This window comes from Saccoglossus kowalevskii, chromosome 7 (assembly GCF_978046115.1).
Source record: "Saccoglossus kowalevskii chromosome 7, keSacKowa6.1, whole genome shotgun sequence".
Lineage (NCBI taxonomy): Eukaryota > Metazoa > Hemichordata > Enteropneusta > Harrimaniidae > Saccoglossus > Saccoglossus kowalevskii.
The window spans coordinates 22384855-22408168 of record NC_140647.1 but is presented as its reverse complement, the minus strand read 5'-3'; the positions used below and the strand labels follow the sequence as shown (position 1 = coordinate 22408168).

General features: G+C 36.0%; 1 protein-coding gene across 1 annotated transcript in view; it reads left to right on the top strand.

Moving 5' to 3' along the window:
• LOC100376477 (PAN2-PAN3 deadenylation complex catalytic subunit PAN2-like) overlaps positions 1 to 20783 on the top strand; it is a 29654-nt gene extending 8871 nt beyond the window's left edge. The window contains exons 7-25 of the mRNA XM_085501309.1: positions 671 to 815; positions 2943 to 3019; positions 3169 to 3293; positions 4333 to 4505; positions 4936 to 5099; positions 5762 to 5890; positions 6611 to 6760; positions 8021 to 8222; positions 8526 to 8629; positions 14090 to 14188; positions 14412 to 14542; positions 14630 to 14747; positions 14958 to 15092; positions 16514 to 16664; positions 17221 to 17378; positions 17550 to 17693; positions 18285 to 18464; positions 18835 to 18928; positions 19219 to 20783. Coding sequence (XP_085357435.1) covers positions 671 to 815; positions 2943 to 3019; positions 3169 to 3293; positions 4333 to 4505; positions 4936 to 5099; positions 5762 to 5890; positions 6611 to 6760; positions 8021 to 8222; positions 8526 to 8629; positions 14090 to 14188; positions 14412 to 14542; positions 14630 to 14747; positions 14958 to 15092; positions 16514 to 16664; positions 17221 to 17378; positions 17550 to 17693; positions 18285 to 18464; positions 18835 to 18928; positions 19219 to 19400 — 2661 coding nt within the window. The 3' untranslated portion in view covers positions 19401 to 20783. The remainder of the gene's footprint in view (positions 1 to 670; positions 816 to 2942; positions 3020 to 3168; positions 3294 to 4332; positions 4506 to 4935; positions 5100 to 5761; positions 5891 to 6610; positions 6761 to 8020; positions 8223 to 8525; positions 8630 to 14089; positions 14189 to 14411; positions 14543 to 14629; positions 14748 to 14957; positions 15093 to 16513; positions 16665 to 17220; positions 17379 to 17549; positions 17694 to 18284; positions 18465 to 18834; positions 18929 to 19218) is intronic.
• The last annotated feature ends 2531 nt before the right edge of the window (positions 20784 to 23314 follow it).

The following is a 23314-nucleotide window of genomic DNA, read 5'->3' as shown; positions in this document are numbered from 1 at the left end:
GTTTCGATAACAAATACCGGTAAGCCTCATGTGAGAACGTTAAAGAGTTTCTATTTTTTATTTAGTTGAATCATACTCAGGGAACCTTGGCTTACGCTATCATAGCCCTAGACTCACTTATATTGGGTTGTGGCTGCCCGCTCAACACTACCATGTATACTACTGTACCAAAATGAGGTGGATGCGTAAGACACATAGATAAATCAAGGTTCTACCAGTTATTAGTTTGTGTTTGGTTCGTCTGTTTCATTTAAAACAGTTCACAACAATTTGCTACGCAATCACCTCAGTTTGCTATTGTAGGATCCATGGCAGTATTGAGCGGGCAGCCACGAAAATTGTCACCATTTAAAATTATTTTATCTCTCAAATGCAATTCGGAGTAGAAAACATACTTATATTACAGAAGCTATTTTCAACATCATCTGATAATTATGATTTTTATTGTTTACATCAGTGAAACTGACCGCAAGTTATTTATCATAGCGTAACTATAATACAACCATGTTACTGTGCATCATTTGATGTACAATATCTCATTGTACCAGTATACAAGAATGACAACTATTCTGATTAGTTTTCAGTTTTGTGATGCGATGTAAAACGTTGAATTTCACATCTTCAGTGTAATGATGTGTATGATTAAGAGCCAATATTTTTCACTTTACAGCACGGTCAGTTTCAGTTACTTGACCCAGGTGGTTTGGTTACACCTGGAAACATGGTACTGTATAATATGACCTTAGCCGGTGAAATGAATCTAGCATTTGATGTGTCCAGTACGTGCCAGGCTTTGGCTTTTGGAGAGTCTGGAGGTAAGAATTCTGTTTAAAATGCTCTCCCCAGAAATGTAAACTACTACCATAGTAAACATGGGCATACTAATTTACATAAACTTTGCATGGACATACTAATTTACATAAACTTTGCATGGGCATACTAATTTACATAAACTTTGCATGGGCATACTAATTTACGTAAACTTTGCATGGGCATACTAATTTACGTAAACTTTGCATGGGCATACTAATTTACATAAACTTTGCATTGGCATACTAATTTACGTAAACTTTGCATGAGCATACTAATTTACGTAAACTTTGCATGGGCATACTAATTTACGTAAACTTTGCATGGGCATACTAATTTACATAAACTTTGCATGGGCATACTAATTTACGTAAACTTTGCATGAGCATACTAATTTACGTAAACTTTGCATGGGCATACTAATTTACATAAACTTTGCATGGGCATACTAATTTACATAAACTTTGCATTGGCATACTAATTTACATAAACTTTGCATGGGCATACTAATTTACATAAACTTTGCATGGACATACTAATTTACATAAACTTTGCATGGGCATACTAATTTACATAAACTTTGCATTGGCATACTAATTTACATAAACTTTGCATGGGCATACTAATTTACATAAACTTTGCATGGGCATACTAATTTACATAAACTTTGCATTGGCATACTAATTTACATAAACTTTGCATGGGCATACTAATTTACATAAACTTTGCATGGGCATACTAATTTACATAAACTTTGCATTGGCATACTAATTTACGTAAACTTTGCATGGGCATACTAATTTACATAAACTTTGCATGGGCATACTAATTTACATAAACTTTGCATAGGCATACTAATTTACGTAAACTTTGCATGGGCATACTAATTTACATAAACTTTGCATTGGCATACTAATTTACATAAACTTTGCATGGGCATACTAATTTACATAAACTTTGCATGGGCATATTAATTTACATAAACTTTGCATGGGCATACTAATTTACGTAAACTTTGCATGGGCATACTAATTTACATAAACTTTGCATTGGCATACTAATTTACATAAACTTTGCATGGGCATACTAATTTACGTAAACTTTGCATGGGCATACTAATTTAAATAAACTTTGCATGGGCATACTAATTTACATAAACTTTGCATGGGCATACTAATTTACATAAACTTTGCATGGGCATACTAATTTACATACACTTTGCATGGCATACTAATTTACATAAACTTTGCATGGGCATACTAATTTACATACACTTTGCATGGCATACTAATTTACATAAACTTTGCATGGGCATACTAATTTACATAAACTTTGCATGGGCATACTAATTTACATAAACTTTGCATGGGCATACTAATTTACATACACTTTGCATGGGCATACTAATTTACATACACTTTGCATGGCATACTAATTTACATAAACTTTGCATGGGCATATAATTTACATAAACTTTGCATGGACATACTAATTTACATAAACTTTGCATGGGCATATAATTTACATAAACTTTGCATGGGCATACTAATTTACATAAACTTTGCATGGGCATACTAATTTACACAAACTTTGCATGGGCATACTAATTTACATAAACTTTGCATGGGCATACTAATTTACATAAACTTTGCAAGGGCATACTAATTTAAATAAACTTTGCATGGGCATACTAATTTACATACACTTTGCAAGGGCATACTAATTTACATACACTTTGCATGGCATACTAATTTACATAAACTTTGCATATCATTTGCATAATTATTCTAAATAGTAATGATTAACATACTCCTACTTATACCACATCACATGCATACAGTAAGTAGCAATACACTATGACAGCAATCAGGATAATAACAGTGGTGGTAAGGCAAAGCACTGTGGTGTTACCTTCATACTGTTTGTATTGTGGAGTTATCAGTTTTGTTGTGCTTCATCAATGTATGTTTTATTTCATGTAGGAGCAGTATGTTGATGTAGGCGGGAATGTTGCAATCTGTCATAACACTCTTCTGTGTTTGATTCTTTTTTATACTGGGAAGATATATGGACAATTTCCACAATTAATTAATAAGACACTAATTACGCATGGTTCTGTTTTCCCCTCTTAGGTTATGTACATCTATGGAGTGATAGGGAGACTGCAACATACAACAATTTTTCACAACCCACACAATTTGCCGATCCAGTGAGTATTTAATCTGTTTTGAAGTATGTGTGATGTTTTCTTCATTAGTTCTTTCAGCAGATTTCTCCTGAGATTGAAGACATTATGGTCATGTTAAAATTGTTGTTTTGAGCTTGTGGATTCATTTATCCTGTATGTTGTGCTTTCAGGTTGAACCGTTACCTCCTATTCACATTAATGACGAGATGACACCGCTGTCTACCGTACCGATGCCATTCTGTAATGGCCCATTGTTATCAGATTGGGCGTCAGAATACTGTGTTGCAGTCACACGGTGAGTCCTCATCAGTTCATGGAACTTCTTTCTATTTCACCTAAATTGTAGCCAATTGTAACTGATTATATAATGGCCATGGTGAGACCAATACTATATATGGTTGACAAAAATTGCTGAGATACTCACAATTGTGATTGTAGTCATGTTAGACATGTAATGACAAATGCTCAATATAAGGTTTTGATTTCAATTGACAGATAGCTCGTGTATTCAAAGCACTGTATACCCCAGTACTGTAAAATATTTTTGCTATTTTTGCTGAATGAATGATTCAGTGAAAATAAAATACCTTTTTTTTTCTATACAGTAATTTAACATTCAACTCATCAAAAATCAGTGAAAATAAATTCAATACAAAACACCATCGTCCGAATCGCACAGTCCTGTGTCTTTGACCTATAGGCCTCTACACGATATCGTGTGGGGTCACATAGGCTAATTGCGTATCTTAAGCAGTGAGATCTGATTGGGCGCGCCTCGAAACAGGGCACCCAATCAGCTTGGACGTACCAAATTATAAAACAAAATTCCACTGTTTTTTCGCTATGAAGACATCCTTCCCACTCAAAACTGCGTCGATTGCCTGTACCTGAAGAGGCTTGAGGGCACCAACACCAAAAACTTTCGCAATTTTATCATCACAAATATCACGATTCATGGGCACCGCCATTTTGTTTAAAATAAAACGCCAAAGAGGGATTTGTAACACGCAAACTGATTGGACATTGATTAGCCGCAACTGACTACTGGGGGCGCTGTTAGAAAACGCATATTTGATGGTCGTTCTGCCAAGGTCTGTTTAGGGGCTCAGCCGAATAAACTTAAACCTTGGCTAGCGAAGATGACAAAACACCAAAAAAGTCTTTTCGGCGAAAATTAATTCCAGCTAAAATAAAGTATTTTACAGTACTACACTTGTCATTCAATAACCTATACTTGTACACCTCTAATCACCTTGTATAACAAATTTATACCATCATGCACTCTGTAGCCTAGCAACCAGAAATGCTAAAACAATTTTATCGCCCTCACACAGACGCCCTCCACCTATAGACCCAGAGATATTACGCACAATGAATATGGTGCAGTTTATCGGGTACGCTCCAAATCTAGGCACAAAGAGGCGTAATCAAGTGGAGTACAGAGAGGTGACATTTGCGAATAAAAACAAAGGTGGTAAAACTGTTCCACAGTCACCGATTGGACGAGGTAAGTACCGTGTTTGACTGCATCTTTATTTATTTTGAAGCCCACCAAGAGCTGAGTCATCCTGTGAAAAATTCGCTACTCATTGCAACGAAGATACCGTAACGTTTTACGTGCACTAAGGATAGAAACATCACATTACATATTTGCTACTGCCACCAAAATAAAATAAATACATGGGTATAAAAACAAAATCATTTATCGCTGTTAGGATACCATTAAACATATTGTTGCATGTTTGGTGGTTTGGGCAGGATGCACCATACTCGACTTTAATACCATTGAGTTAGCAAGTCCGCTGAGGGGGTCAAACCTACAACCTCTCGGTTGCAAGGCAAACATACCAGATGTGGTGTGCAAATAGTTTTTCCTCATGGCTCATGTTTATGCAAAAAAGCGTATTAATATTATTTATAATTTTGATTCAATTTAGATGTGGATCCTCAGATGTACATGGTTCCTAAGAAATACAGAAAAGTGGAAATCAAATATTCTAAACTTGGAGTTGAAGACTTTGATTTTAAGCATTACAACAAGACTAATTTTGCTGGCTTGGAAACGCACATACCTAATGCTTATTGTAACTCAATGTTACAGGTAAGTAATTAATTAATATGTAGATTAACTTTTCAAGAACATCTCATTCTTATTTCCAACACTTAGCACATTCAAGTTTTGCCTCATAATCTATCTTACATGCAACATAGGATGTTTGTGACCACCAATTTGTTAACATTTTGGACGTTTGATTCTCCAATATACCACATTTCTTGCTAGACTATTAACAAAAATTTCTTAAAAAAATTAGTTGACATATTATGTTGATGACTCCTCAAATTAATTAATTGTTCAACATCAAGGGAATTTTTTGGGCAGACATCTGGGTATTTTCACCGCCTGCAACCATCATGGTGAAAACAAAGGCCCCACCTTTACTTTGAGATAGTTGCTGAGACTACCCTGAACAGTGTAACCCCTACAACATATATAAATTTGGTTGTGCATGATTACTTGTTGAAAGTTGAGTTTGCGCTGTTTGCTTTACTATAGCTGTTTTCACCGATTCTTCGACTGGCGTTCCTCAGCACCTTTGCAGAGCTCATAGAAATACATAGTACAGTGGTGCATGTTTTAGCAATGCATCTGTGATGTAGCTCCGCCCCCGAGAATTCTCTGATTGGCACAGCTGTATGCAAATTAGGGTTATATTATCCAGTGATGCATCACTTTATATTGACTTATTGTTTCTTATCGTACAGGTGCTGTTCTTTATTGAACCATTGCGATGTGCTCTTGAGACCCATCTCTGTTCCAAGGAGTTCTGTCTAGCATGTGAACTATCGTTCTTGTTTCATATGTTGGATCATTGTAAAGGCTGGACATGTCAGGTATGTAGTGAAGTTTTAGGTTGTCTGTTTTATTAGCTACCACGTGTATGAGGAGAGGTCAAGCAACGTTGATTCACTTTCAGTCAGTAAAAACGCAGTTTTAGGCACATTTTACTATACCAACTTCAGTTTTTTACATGTTCATTTATTTCCTATTTTAGATATCCATGTTGAAAGTTTACAAACTAGTTTTCGTTCATATTTATCGCATACATAATGTACACTTCTCCACAGTGTGACGTAATACAGAACCGATTGAAAATGCATCCAAAAGATTGGTTGCATTTAAAAGAAAACCTAGCAAAATGAAGCAGATATAACAAACCCAGTGTAGAGATGGCGTTCGCGTGGCATCAACAAAATTCGCATAAAAGATGCGCGCAATGATATGTTTGTGTTTGGTATTATTTCAGCAATAATTCTGCTTTTAACACTCATTTTCCACTATTTCTGACTGTGGGTATTATATACATGCATGCATGCATTCTTCTAGGTTGACGTCACAGACACTCATAATTACAGCCAGAGTTGTATCATTCCTCACCTGTGGCCTGGATTGATACAGAATTCTGGCATTAGTCATTCATATTGTGGAATTATGTATAAATATATAGACTGTAAAAGCATTCATTTTTGCTGTTATTCAATTTTGGTATTTGATCTTATTCATTGAATTTCAAATTCACAGATTTCATCTTTGCGCTATCCCATCTATTTCAGGCTACAAACTTTCTGAGGTCATTCCGTACTGTTCCTGAAGCATCTGCATTAGGATTAATATTGGCAGATGCCGAGGAATCCACTGGAAAGGCTAATCTGAGAAGATTAATTCAGAACTGGAACAGATTTATTCTTCAGCAGATTGAATTGGTATGTTGATTTGTAGCAAAAGACTACCATATTTGCTCTATTAGAAGCACATACTGTATAAACCAAATATTACATTTATTGTATGTTGAATCATTGAAATACATGTATGCCTTGGAATTTTTTGAATATTTTCGTAATTTTTGGTAAAAAATAATATTTTCAACTTATTGTTGAAAACCGCAAATCTGATTGCTTTGATATGATACATATAGGTACCTCAGGTGAACCTCCCTTAAATTTGTTCATTTTGTGATGATATCTTCAATTCTCTAATTTTGTCTGTCTGTCCAGAGTCATATTTCAGAACCCTGTGGACCAAATCTGTTCATTCTTTGCTTGTGTCTAGTACTTCATCTAGAACATATGCACATGCAGTGTTTTACTGATTCAATCCAAGATGGCTGACTGGCAGCCATTTTGTTTTTTAAAAATGTGATATCATATGCAGTTTTTGTTCAAATTTGGTACATACATTATACATGTTAGGATACATGTCTATGACGATTCATTTTGCGATCGGATTTGACATGGTTTGTCATTTCCATTCAAATTTGTTTGAAACCTTGTCCATGACTGGCTGCCATCTTCCTTTTTTTGTCCATACCGGTACTACTACATATATCCAAGGTCTATTGCCCATTTTCAGTCATAATTTGGCACATGCATCATACATATTAGAATACATATCCATGGCAGTTTGTTTCATAATCAGATCATAGATGGCTGACTGGTATCCATCTTGTTTGTTGGAAAATGTGGTATCTTGGAAAGGATTTGTCGGTTCTCGTTTAAATTTGATACAAACATTATACATGTTGAGATACATGTCCATGATGATTTGTTTCGTCTTTGAATCCAAAAAGACCTACTGGCAGCCATCTTCTTTTTTTAAATGTATTGTTGACATATTTGTTTTTGTCTTCAAATTGTTCATGTTAGGATACATGTCCATAACAATTAGTTTCACAATCAGATCAAAGATGCTTGACTGCCTGCAATCTTGCTTTTTGATCATACTACTACATGTACATCTCTATACATGAGTCTGGACAAATGAAATTCAGTTTGGGTACGAAAAATGCATAAATAGCAAGTTAGTAAAATATTGGCTTTTAAAAAAACCCATTATACCCAGTGGTATTAGCCACTGTTACTTACTTCACCATTAGTTCAAGTTTTATTCTCAAACTGATGCTTTCTTATGACATTTTCACAAATGTCAAATAGATTTAATCATGTACAAAGTGTGTGTTGTTGTAGGACACATCAGAGCAAGACGAGACAGCGCAAGCATTGCCACCAACCATGGTTAGAAGTACTTTTGGTGGATCAACATCCACGGTAACCAGGTTGTTCCAAACAAATGCAGAAAACATCAGTAAATGCAAGTGTGGTATTGAGAACGTGCGCAATGGTTCCACATTGCTCTTCAACTTGAATTACCCACCGTACATGCCCCAAGGTAGTTGATTATTTCTACTTTTGACTATGTAACTGCAGTATGTTCACGTTCCTGGTCATAATGTATATCAGTTTTAACAATTGCTGCATTTTAAGATTTTTTGGCAGAATTAAAGAAAAATGGAAGAAAACTATTTTATGAAAATTTAACTTAATATGTTGCAATCAGCATAGACACCTAATATGTCTTCACACAAACCATCCCATACTTTATCCTGAACTTGCAGATAATTATTAAAATGTACAGCAAACTCATGGTGTGTTGGAAAATTATTTAAAATTGCAATTTTCTCTCCTTATCAAGGTCCGCCAAAGAAGTGTTCATTTGCCGATATCATACAACACAGTATGAGTTTGGAACAAACCATGCAAGCATGGTGCGATAATTGTGAGAAATATCAACCCACTGTAAGTACCTTATATCATACAGGTGTTCACAATATCAACCCACTGTAAGTACCACATATCACACAGGTGTTCACAATATCAACCCACTGTGAGCACCACATATGATACAGGTGTTCACAATATCAACCCACTGTAAGTACCACATATCATACAGGTGTTCACAATATCAACCCCCACTGTAAGTACCACATATCACACAGGTGTTCACAATATCAACCCACTGTAAGTACCACATATCATACAGGTGTTCACAACATCAACCCACTGTAAGTACCACATATGATACAAGTGTTCACAATATCAACCCACTGTAAGTACCACATATCATACAGGTGTTCACAATATCAACCCACTGTAAGTACCACATATGATACAGGTGTTCACAATATCAACCCACTGTAAGTACCACATATGATACAGGTGTTCACAATATCAACCCACTGTGAGTACCACATATGATACAGGTATTCACAATATCAACCCACTGTAAGTACCACATATCATACAGGTGTTCACAATATCAACCCACTGTGAGTACCACATATGATACAGGTGTTCACAATATCAACCCACTGTAAGTACCACATATGATACAGGTGTTCACAATATCAACCCACTGTGAGTACCACATATGATATAGGTGTTCACAATATCAACCCACTGTAAGTACCACATATGATACAGGTGTTCACAATATCAACCCACTGTGAGTACCACATATGATACAGGTGTTCACAATATCAACCCACTGTAAGTACCACATATCATACAGGTGTTCACAATATCAACCCAATGTGAGTACCACATATGATACAGGTGTTCACAATATCAACCCACTGTAAGTACCACATATGATACAGGTGTTCACAATATCAACCCACTGTGAGTACCACATATGATACAGGTGTTCACAATATCAACCCACTGTAAGTACCACATATGATACAGGTGTTCACAATATCAACCCACTGTGAGTACCACATATGATACAGGTGTTCACAATATCAACCCACTGTAAGTACCACATATCATACAGGTGTTCACAATATCAACCCACTGTAAGTACCACATATCATACAGGTGTTCACAATATCAACCCACTGTAAGTACCACATATGATACAGGTGTTCACAATATCAACCCACTGTAAGTACCACATATCATACAGGTGTTCACAACATCAACCCACTGTAAGTACCACATATCATACAGGTGTTCACAATATCAACCCACTGTGAGTACCACATATCACACAGGTGTTCACAATATCAACCCACTGTAAGTACCACATATCATACAGGTGTTCACAATATCAACCCACTGTAAGTACCACATATCATACAGGTGTTCACAATATCAACCCACTGTGAGTACCACATATCACACAGGTGTTCACAATATCAACCCACTGTAAGTACCACATATCACACAGATGTTCACAATTTCAACCCACTGTAAGTACCACATATCACACAGGTGTTCACAATATCAACCCACTGTAAGTACCACATATCATACAGGTGTTCACAATATCAACCCACTGTAAGTACCACATATCATACAGGTGTTCACAATATCAACCCACTGTGAGTACCACATATCACACAGGTGTTCACAATATCAACCCACTGTAAGTACCACATATCACACAGATGTTCACAATATCAACCCACTGTGAGTACCACATATCACACAGGTGTTCACAATATCAACCCACTGTAAGTACCACATATCACACAGATGTTCACAATATCAACCCACTGTGAGTACCACATATCACACAGGTGTTCACAATATCAACCCACTGTGAGTACCACATATGATACAGGTGTTCACAATATCAACCCACTGTGAGTACCATATATCATACAGGTGTTCACAATATCAACCCACTGTAAGTACCACATATCACACAGGTGTTCACAATATCAACCCACTGTGAGCACCACATATGATACAGGTGTTCACAATATCAACCCACTGTAAGTACCACATATCATACAGGTGTTCACAATATCAACCCACTGTAAGTACCACATATCACACAGGTGTTCACAATATCAACCCACTGTAAGTACCACATATCATACAGGTGTTCACAACATCAACCCACTGTAAGTACCACATATGATACAGGTGTTCACAATATCAACCCACTGTAAGTACCACATATCATACAGGTGTTCACAATATCAACCCACTGTAAGTACCACATATCATACAGGTGTTCACAATATCAACCCACTGTAAGTACCACATATGATACAGGTGTTCACAATATCAACCCACTGTGAGTACCACATATGATACAGGTGTTCACAATATCAACCCACTGTAAGTACCACATATCATACAGGTGTTCACAATATCAACCCACTGTGAGTACCACATATGATACAGGTGTTCACAATATCAACCCACTGTAAGTACCACATATGATACAGGTGTTCACAATATCAACCCACTGTGAGTACCACATATGATATAGGTGTTCACAATATCAACCCACTGTAAGTACCACATATGATACAGGTGTTCACAATATCAACCCACTGTGAGTACCACATATGATACAGGTGTTCACAATATCAACCCACTGTAAGTACCACATATCATACAGGTGTTCACAATATCAACCCAATGTGAGTACCACATATGATACAGGTGTTCACAATATCAACCCACTGTAAGTACCACATACCATACAGGTGTTCACAATATCAACCCACTGTAAGTACCACATATGATACAGGTGTTCACAATATCAACCCACTGTAAGTACCACATATCATACAGGTGTTCACAACATCAACCCACTGTAAGTACCACATATCATACAGGTGTTCACAACATCAACCCACTGTGAGTACCACATATCACACAGGTGTTCACAATATCAACCCACTGTGAGTACCACATATCATACAGGTGTTCACAATATCAACCCACTGTAAGTACCTCATATCACACAGGTGTTCACAATATCAACCCACTGTAAGTACCACATATCACACAGGTGTTCACAATATCAACCCACTGTAAGTACCTCATATCACACAGGTGTTCACAATATCAACCCACTGTGAGTACCACATATCACACAGGTGTTCACAATATCAACCCACTGTGAGTACCACATATCACACAGGTGTTCACAATATCAACCCACTGTAAGTACCACATATCATACAGGTGTTCACAATATCAACCCACTGTAAGTACCACATATCATACAGGTGTTCACAACATCAACCCACTGTAAGTACCACATATCACACAGGTGTTCACAATATCAACCCACTGTGAGTACCACATATGATACAGGTGTTCACAATATCAACCCACTGTGAGTACCACATATGATACAGGTGTTCACAATATCAACCCACTGTAAGTACCACATATCACACAGGTGTTCACAATATCAACCCACTGTGAGTACCACATATGATACAGGTGTTCACAATATCAACCCACTGTGAGTACCACATATGATACAGGTGTTCACAATATCAACCCACTGTAAGTACCATATATGATACAGGTGTTCACAATATCAACCCACTGTGAGTACCACATATGATACAGGTGTTCACAATATCAACCCACTGTAAGTACCACATATCATACAGGTGTTCACAATATCAACCCACTGTAAGTACCATATATGATACAGGTGTTCACAATATCAACCCACTGTAAGTACCACATATGATACAGGTGTTCACAATATCAACCCACTGTAAGTACCACATATCATACAGGTGTTCACAATATCAACCCACTGTAAGTACCATATATGATACAGGTGTTCACAATATCAACCCACTGTGAGTACCACATATCATACAGGTGTTCACAATATCAACCCACTGTAAGTACCACATATCATACAGGTGTTCACAATATCAACCCACTGTAAGTACCATATATGATACAGGTGTTCACAATATCAACCCACTGTAAGTACCATATATGATACAGGTGTTCACAATATCAACCCACTGTAAGTACCACATATCACACAGGTGTTCACAATATCAACCCACTGTAAGTACCACATATCACACAGGTGTTCACAATATCAACCCACTGTAAGTACCACATATCACACAGGTGTTCACAATATCAACCCACTGTAAGTACCACATATGATACAGGTGTTCACAATATCAACCCACTGTAAGTACCACATATCATACAGGTGTTCACAATATCAACCCACTGTAAGTACCTCATATCACACAGGTGTTCACAATATCAACCCACTGTAAGTACCACATATCATACAGGTGTTCACAATATCAACCCACTGTAAGTACCACATATCACACAGGTGTTCACAATATCAACCCACTGTGAGTACCACATATGATACAGGTGTTCACAATATCAACCCACTGTGAGTACCACATATGATACAGGTGTTCACAATATCAACCCACTGTAAGTACCATATATGATACAGGTGTTCACAATATCAACCCACTGTGAGTACCACATATGATACAGGTGTTCACAATATCAACCCACTGTAAGTACCACATATCACACAGGTGTTCACAATATCAACCCACTGTAAGTACCATATATGATACAGGTGTTCACAATATCAACCCACTGTAAGTACCACATATCACACAGGTGTTCACAATATCAACCCACTGTGAGTACCACATATCACACAGGTGTTCACAATATCAACCCACTGTAAGTACCATATATGATACAGGTGTTCACAATATCAACCCACTGTAAGTACCACATATCACACAGGTGTTCACAATATCAACCCACTGTAAGTACCATATATGATACAGGTGTTCACAATATCAACCCACTGTGAGTACCTCATATCACACAGGTGTTCACAATATCAACCCACTGTAAGTACCACATATCACACAGGTGTTCACAATATCAACCCACTGTAAGTACCACATATCATACAGGTGTTCACAATATCAACCCACTGTAAGTACCACATATCACACAGGTGTTCACAATATCAACCCACTGTGAGTACCACATATCACACAGGTGTTCACAATATCAACCCACTGTAAGTACCACATATCATACAGGTGTTCACAATATCAACCCACTGTAAACCACTAGTAAATATTCAGTCAGAAAATGTCCTTTCAATATTTCAATATGTGAACCTTAGTTAAAATATACAGCAAGAATGATTCTTTTTATATCATTTGTCCAATCAAGTACTCTGTGTGAAATATATTTAAAAAATAGCATTTATTAGACTAGAAATCATAGAAAAAAAGACTTGTTCCATGCTATCCTTAGAATGCAAGTATATTCAGAGATTGTACTTCACTTTATAAATTAAATAGTTTGTTATCTTACATACATGCCCCTAATCTAGGAAATAGTGTATTAATATTTTGGAAGTATGCTGGAAAAAGTTCTTTGTTATTGAATCCTTCTTTTCTAATAACACAGGTTCAGATTAAGTCGCTGAAATGCCTACCAGATGTCTTGGTAATTAACTGCCAAATAGAAACTGTCAAGGATTTAGAATTCTGGAAAGCTCAACAAGAGGTAAATAATTTGCAAATACAGTGTTGCATATTCATACATTGATGGAAAATATTGCCCTGACATTCATAGCTATTGATTAATTAATCATTGCACTTTTCACAGTATGTACATCTTTCCAACTCTTTTTATAGATGTCCAAACTTCCATGTTGTATTTTGATTCAAATTTAGAAACCCAAACTGTGCAATTTTAATAGACTGAGTATTTTATTTTCTGTTGATAGTATGCTGGTGTTGTGATTGATGACAATGCTACAGAGAAACCATTAAGTAAACCTTGTAGGTATGGCAAAGGGTGCACTAGGAAAGGATGTAAATTCAACCATGAAATCACTGAGGACAGTTTAGAAAGACTGTGAGTAGACACATGTTCTGTACGTCTGTGGTCTTTATTGTGATTTCAACAGCAGACATTCAATCGTGGAATTTATTTGTCTTGCAGCGTTTTTGATCTAGCTGATATGGGCGTTGAGGAGACTAAAAAATCTTGGGTTCCCTACGGCTTAAAAATGAAACTAAGCAGTGATAGAACCCTGTCCGTCGAAGATATATTTGAAGAGGTCAGTTCTGAATCAAATAACTTATTCGCATCTTACAAAATATGCTTAGCTCTCACACTAATAGTGTTGATAAAATGTATCTAACACACTTTGAGACCATTTTTTGGTGTTGATTAACATGTTGGGCAAAAACTTTGTGTTTCTCTATTTGGTTACTCGGCCATGATACTGTGTTACCATGACATTATTTATTGTTTACATTGGATACAGAATGTTGGCGCTGTTGGTGAAGAATACAAGATTTATGATTTACATGCATCTGTGGTTCATATTCAAGACATCAAAACTGGTGGTAATCTGGCTGCTCATATTCTAGTAGGTCCAACATACCATAAAAGGAAAGAGGTGAGTGTCTTGAGTTCACTGAGTGCTCCAACCACATATTCACTATGAATGTTGTCTTGTACAATACACATGTGTAAATGTTTTATAAACTCGAAACCCATCTTTATTAAGGTAGAAGCCTACTCATGACTTTTGAGAACATTGGTCATAATTTGCATGACAATGTTCATTGATTTGTTGCGTAAAATCATGAAGCTATTGTCCCATGACACCATAAAATAGCATTCTATTGTGTGTTACTGTGACGTATTTTGAGGAACTTGATTTTAAACTTCTTCAAAAACTATTTTTTAGAGTAGAGCACAATGTTGAAGAAAAATTGCATTTTTTGCCACCTTTTAAAACCCAGATTTTTGAAATAATTGAGGACAAGAAAAAGTACCCCATCATTCACAATATATAATTTATTCAGCCTATGTCACCAGGCTAAAATTTAATATATGGCATAATATCTCTTCCATAGGAACCTATAGTAAATATCCAAATATTGCCAGAAAGTTAAATTTATTGGAAAATGAATAAATTCTGGGTGTTTTCCCCAAAACGCTACTCTATTATTAATGCCGCTACTCTGTGAGATTGCAATGCTGAAGAAATCCCACCAAGTTTTGTTGTGAATCTCTTAAATTAATATGCACTTTTACTATTTTCGATGTTCATTCATTAACACGTAAAACATAACAAACAAACAAACAGAATTAGCACTTGCTAGCAGACTGAATGAAAGTGTGAAGCTTGGTTTCTGTTGCCTTCGAAAGTAGAAAGCAAATAAACAATACATACTAGACTAAAATTATCAGAAAAACACAAGTCAAGTTCGGCCAACCGAGGCTGCTTGAAAGCAGTGATGAAACTGACAAGTAATTCACAGTCAATGAATCTATCATCACTTTTAAATTAGCTTTGACGTAAAAGTAATACCCGAGAGTGCCAGAGAAATGACTACCGGTACATCTGTGACCGACCTCCATCGTTGACTGTACTCATGCCATGGGAAGACCAGACACAACGAAGGAAATTTATCGGTAAATCGAATCTCTGTCACCAGAGATACATTTTTCTAATCAGCTATTTATTTCCTTACTGATTAAGTCAGGGGTACAGTTTTAATGTTTAGCCAGCACAATTTTGATTTTGAGCAGGAAAATAAATAAGACTCCGACTGAGATGGGTAGTTCCTAATGGCGGCAATGTTTTTTTACTGTTGACGTGTGGTATGCAAATTACCAGCACTTGCACAAAGTTATTAAGCGAGCAGTAAAAGATTAGGGAGGGAGAGGGTCAAATTCATGTAATTCTCATTTTTAATGATGATGTCTTGGTTAATTTTGCTATAAATATACAATTTATGGACATATCCTACCCATGTAGTATTTCCCCAGGAATTATAACTGATGTTATGAGATGTGTTTTGTTTGCAGGGTGTTACGCATAGTAACTGGTATCTGTTTAATGACTTTGCTATTGCACCTATTGACAAGCATGAGGCAGTACAGTTCAATCTAGAGTGGAAAGTACCGTGTGTGTTATATTTCTTAAGACGAGATCTCAATGAGGACTATGAATGTACAAGTGAGTTTATTTCTTGATTAGTAATGAAGGGAGACACCAAGTTTTCTGAAAAGGTCTTGTCTGTGGTAAAGATACAAAAGTCATTGTAGATGATAGAGTGGGGCCCTTCACGTCCATTCATCAACAAATACATTTCCATCTTCTTCTTCATAACTACCAGCTCAATTGCTTTGATACTTGGTGCAAGTTGGTGGACCTTTGTCTGATTTGTTCATTTCATGCCATTATTTTCAATTTACTATTAATGGCGAATATTTTTGTCATTTTTGATCAAAAATGTTATTGTTGACCTTTACTTGAAAACCGCTACTCCAATTGCTTTGATAATTGATATATGTGTACCTCACATTTACCTCTATTAGATTAGTTCCTTCTGTGAAACAGCGGTGCTAATTTGACCATCAGATCACTTGTTATTCTGTCTATGTTGATCTGGCACTGTCCTACTGTTCTAAAAATCTACCAAGAATAACTTGACATTGACATCAATCTCAGTCACACATGTTGTGGGTTTAGTATCATTTATACTCAGTTATCTTTATTCTTTTTTAATCAGTCACTTCTCCAATTAAGGCCAGTTCACTACTAGCCGAACCATCCATGGCTAAAGCTGGTATGAAACAACACATTGCATTTACACCATTACAAGCCAGTGAGCTACCAGAACCAGGAGATCTTGTGGGACTGGACGCAGAATTTGTGACATTGAATCAGGTAAGTCACATACCAGATAAACTTGTAATATTATTAACATTATTTTTTATCAACTGTTCAGGACAAGTAGCAGTGCTTTTACAACACACTTTAGGTGATTGTTCTGCATATTGACCAAACATAATTTAGTACAGTGTCACTACTTAATTTTTTTCGATATTTTGTCTTTAGGAAGAAGCTGAAATTCGTAGTGATGGTACTCGATCTACTATTAAACCCAGTCAAATGTCAGCGGCAAGAATCACATGTGTCAGAGGTCAAGGGCCATCTGAAGGTGTAGCATTCATAGATGATTATATATCAACGCAAGAACAGGTATGTGACTGACTCACCTTCATTTGTATGCATCATTCAATATTGAAGTACCGGTAGTGTGAATTGTTTGATTTTTACTGCTTGAAATATTTGCAATGTCATTAGTAAAAATAAAATTTTACAATATAGGACCCCAAAATCACTGCTACAAAATTGACTAGCGAAATTCATGAAAATTTGATTCTCAAGAAATTAACATGGTTTACAGTAACTTAGTGAACTAGCTAACTCAGTGATTATTTTCAACATTTCTGATTTTGAACTACATGTACCTAACTTGGTGTTTCTATACTGTGCAATACTTTATTTTCGCTTGGAATTAATTTTCGCTATTTTCTCTGAACGAATGTTTCAGTGAAAATAAAATCCAGCGAATATACTTTTTTTCCTATATTTTACATCAAACTTGTCCAAAAATCAGTGAAAATAAATTACATACAAAACACCAAAAAAAGTCTATTTTAGGTTGTGGACTATGTAATTCAATGTTCATTTTCTTTATTTCAGTTTGTGGACTACCTAACTCATTGTTCATTTTCATTATTTCAGGTTGTGGACTACCTAACTCATTGTTCATTTTTTATATTTCAGGTTGTGGACTACCTAACTCAGTTCTCTGGTATCAAACCAGGTGACTTAGATGCTACCATGTCATCAAAGCATTTGACTACCTTGAAGTCCACATACTTGAAACTAAGATATCTGATAGATCAGGGTGTAACCTTTGTGGGACATGGACTCAAAAAAGATTTCAGAGTCATCAATCTGCTGGTAAGAACGAAATCTAAATGAGGGATGGCCATTCTTGCTGCCGAGGTGGCATGGCTAGGATACAGCCACCCATATAATCTTTTTATTGCCACCCCCAGCATATACAATGAATCATCCCTAAACTGTTTTGCATATTTCATCTTTTTTTCATTGACGGAATGATTCAGTGAAATTAAAAGCTAGCCAATATACCTTTTTTCCTATATTTTACATTTAACTCATCAACAATCAGTGAAAATAAACTTTTTTTGAAACAGCCAAAAAATCTTTTCAGCAAAAGTTCATTCCAGCTAAAATAAAGGATTTTACAGTACTTTTATTACATATCTGTGCGGTTGTATTGATATAATTGGTGCATCTCTCTGTTCAGGTTCCACAACACCAAGTCATAGACACGGCATCACTGTTCAGCCTTCCTAAACAACGTATACCGTCATTGCGATTCCTCGCATGGTTCTTTCTAGGTAAGTTGAATAGATGCGTTTCTGGTCTAGTGATATTCTGTTTGAATATGTCAGCAGCTTGTAGATACATTTGATGTTAGTTTATGACTTTCAGGGTCATCAACTTGTGTGTTCAGTCAAATGACTCGAACAATGCAATCTTTTGAAAGTTTCAAATTAAAAATTTATCTACCTTGCTACGTGATAGATATATTGCATGATGTCTGAAGACATCACAGGGTGGGATAACATGCACCCAATGATTTATCATTCATATATGTGAACCAATTTTGACTGTTCTCTTGACGCAGGCATAAACATTCAGGGAGTCACCCATGACAGTACAGAGGATGCCAGATCAGCCGTTATGCTGTACAAGAAATACAAAGATATCAGTAACAATGGAGAAGACAGAGAAAACTGGGAGGCCACGCTGAAGAATCTTTACGACAAGGGACGAAAGATGGGCTGGAAAGTACCCGATGATGAATGATAACCATCTAAATTTTGCTCCCTGCTATTTTCGGCATTCATGTAGACAAAATATCGCGAAAGTTGCTGACATTCCTTGATGTAGACATTTTCGCTGCAACCAATTATTGCAATTTTTCTCTGACTTGCGAAATCTACAAAAAATGTGTCTCTCAAAAATTAAAATGATTTACAGTGGAGTGTGTCAGTTTCACTGGGAGAAAACAATCTACTTGTCGATGAATACAAAATACATTTACTGCCAACTTTAGTAACAATGTTACCATTTGTAGTCATCCCTTTATAGTATGGATTGCAAGTAAATTTATTTCACAGTTATCAATCTTTGTCGTACAATTTGATTTCTCCATTTGTTTGCCTTTATAACATTCCAGTAGTTTTTCTGAATTTCCTAATTTCCTAGATGTTATCGAAAAAGCTACATGTATGTATGTATTACCATATGTAGAAGGACCACTACTATTATAACTATGTTATGGTGTCTGCATTCATTCTAAAACATATATGAATTCCCTTCTTTATTGAGTAAAGTACATCATTAATATTGAATGTGTTCCAGGTTATTGATGTCACATTCAAACACTTTGTTTTTGTTTCCATTGTGCATAGAATCACTATAGCGAGTGTAAGAAATAGAATCCTATCATTAGATGTATAGCTACACATTATCGATGCAATCACTGTACTGCCTTCAAGCATACTTTATTTTCGCTTGGAACTAATTTTCGCTAAAGAAATGATTCAGTGAAAATAAAATCTAGCGAATATACTTTTTAACCTATGTTTTACATTCAACTTGTCAAAAATCAAAATATATAAATTCTATATGAAACACCGAAAAAGTCTTTTAAGCGAAAGTACCGCTACTTAGTGGTATTTTTGTGGTAACCGCATAAAGTGCATGTATACTCAGTGTTATTTAAATATCGGTATATGTCAGCTAATATTGTACATCAAATCACCTTGCTGAGTAACTGTTATTTTTTACATTTTGAATATTGGTGAAGCATTGTTTATTGGTTTTTAGTGTATTAACACAATTAAATTACAGTTGTTGTTTACAGGTACAGTACAGTACATTGGATTCAGGTCAATCCAAGATGGTTGACAGGTGGCCATTTTGTGGTAAAAAATAATTTCTACTACTCTGCAACTAAATCCAAGACAGCGTTTGTTCAAACTCATACTTATTTGATGAATTGAACTAATTTTAATGTAGGAAAAGTCAAATGAATTGTAAGTTAATGAGAATGTGAATGTCATGTAATGATTTCAACAGAAAAAACTTTATCTATTTGAATTTTACCCAAACTCTGCTCCATGCTTTATTTTATGTACATGTATGTATTTTTTAAATAAAATATCCAAACTAAGAACCATGAAAGTTGTATAATTACTGAAGATGTCATTTGTAATGCCAATCAATAGACAAGTTTTGAGTCCCGCTGTTACCTTAGAAACTAAAACTACTAAAATTTATTATATACGAGTACCTGTTTGTTGAACTACTTTATAGACTCGAAATGAAATTCATTTTGCACAATAATCTACTGATAAAAGGATGGATAGGAGGACGTTAACTGTAGTTAATGGCCTGTTCGAGTTTGGGGTTGTAGTATGGGCAGAGGACATGTTTTTTTTCATAGTAAACTAAATGTCATTTTCAATCATGGAGCTCTCTCTCTTTAGCTACATGTTTCAACCAAAAACCACCTGCTTAGCTCATTCAGTAGAATGACCGTACATTCACACATCTAGTCAATCTGATTGGTTCAAATCCAGGGTATTGCTACCTAAAAATGTTCCATTTTTAAATAGTGTGGGGAACATCGTGCTCTTCTCTTGAGTCATGTGTGAACAACCTAGTTCTGAAAAGGATTCCTATCCTAGTCAATGGGTATGGTTGAGGACAAAAAAAAATAATAAAAAAGGTGCTGTTTAGAACAAAGAAACTACTTTCCCAATAAATGGGCATTGCTAGTGAGCATGTACTGTTTGGAACTAGGAATGAATATTTTCTTAGTAATGCTGGACAAAAACCATCTACTATAGTGAAGTAGTGTTACAATATTAATGGTAATTGTTACACTTGTATGCAAAAAAAATATTTTTGATTACAGGAATACTTTGCAATTATAACTGCATTAACTTACATACTTAGATTGTATGCAATAGAAACTATTTGGCAAGATACAATATATTGTTTACAATAATACTGAACATCTGTGGATCTCAAACAAAGACGGGAAAATGTACTACTTTGTTGGGAAATTCCGAAAACTAGTTTTCGAAGAAAGGAAAACATTGTCATGCATATCACGAAAGAGTCTGTGACGCAATGAAACGACCGGGAAAGATAATTTGGGAGGGAGGACGCGAAAACACCGAGTATCTAACGCCGTGAACTAATACTACTACCGTTTAAGAGTAGTCTGTGATGACGCAAAATTTGTCTGGAAAGTTTGAAAGTAATGTAAGCCATTATAATTTCACTTAGGGCACATTTAGATCATTCAAGACATTTCGTCCTCACAAAAATTTAATGCGACGAAAATAAAAAGACTTTCGGTAGTTGGCGAAGACGGAAAAACTCGACAGAAAATGTGCTTCGGTCGTGCATGGGATAGGATATTTTATTTGGGACGTACACAAAAACAATGTTTGAGTAAAGTCCAATGTAAAAAACATAAAATAACACAACTACTGGAGTAATTTAAAATAATTTTAGAATCTGAAATACAAAATTAGCTAAAAAACTACAAACATTTGTCTACGAGTTCTTCAGTTGCAAGATTTGGTAATCATCGGGCGAGTATATAAATAGTGCATAGTTTTTTTGTTACTATGTATCTAGATGTTGTGTTACGGTTATGGGATGTGTCACATGTAATAGATGCAAGATTCATAAATTGGAACTTGAACTTGTTGTTACAAATACAATGTTTGTGACCGTAACAAGAGAGTGCCAATAGCACAGTACGGAGATTACAATATTGCAAAGCAATCATGACGCGATTCCGCGGATACAAAAAACTTGTAACCGTGACACATCTAAAAACATGATATTAATAAAACCATATCCTGCATAGTTTGAACTGTGGGCGAAGATGTATTCCCGTACCTATACCCATACCCATACGATGTGCAGTAAAACTCCATGGAACTGTAGCCCGGGCTTGAACTTGTAGCTATGGCCACGTTCTTTTTCAGAATTCGAATTTGGAACCACTACTCATGTACAATGAGCAACATTCTTCTCCTAATAAACCCGACCGTAAAACTACAACATACGTTACAAACCGGTGCTAAAAATGAACCGAATGATTTTGTGGATTTTGTTCATTCACATCGTGATGATCAATGCCGTTGAGGGCGTTAATTTCTCAATGGTTATCACTGCGTCTATTTTATACTCGATGTGGAGTTTATACCAGGACTACATGGAATATCAACAATTCATCAAGTATTGTCCCAAATTTGTCTGTATGGAGACGTACGGAAAGAGACCGAAACGGCGCTGGCAGGTGATTATACAGGTTTACTTACCATCAAATGAATTGACATTAGTTTCTTTTTAGTTGATCAGGGCAACTTAGGACTATTGCAGTCTCAAATGTCAGTTTCAACACGAGATATTGAAATTCAGTAAAGAAAAAAAATTAGTGGAAAATTAGGAGAAGCAGAAATTAAAGGGCGGTAGTCGTCGCGCCACACATGCGTGAGAAATATGGGTCTCATATAAACAAAGATGGCGACTTTGACTATTGCGCAGATCAACGAGTACAAACTGAGAAGTTACCAAGCTTTAATTAGGTATTTTTTATGTGATTTGAAGGTATAGAAGATTCACCGGTGGTAATTATTGCAAGTCGCGCCCAGGTCAAACCTTACACTTGCGATTTCCATTAGAAGAGT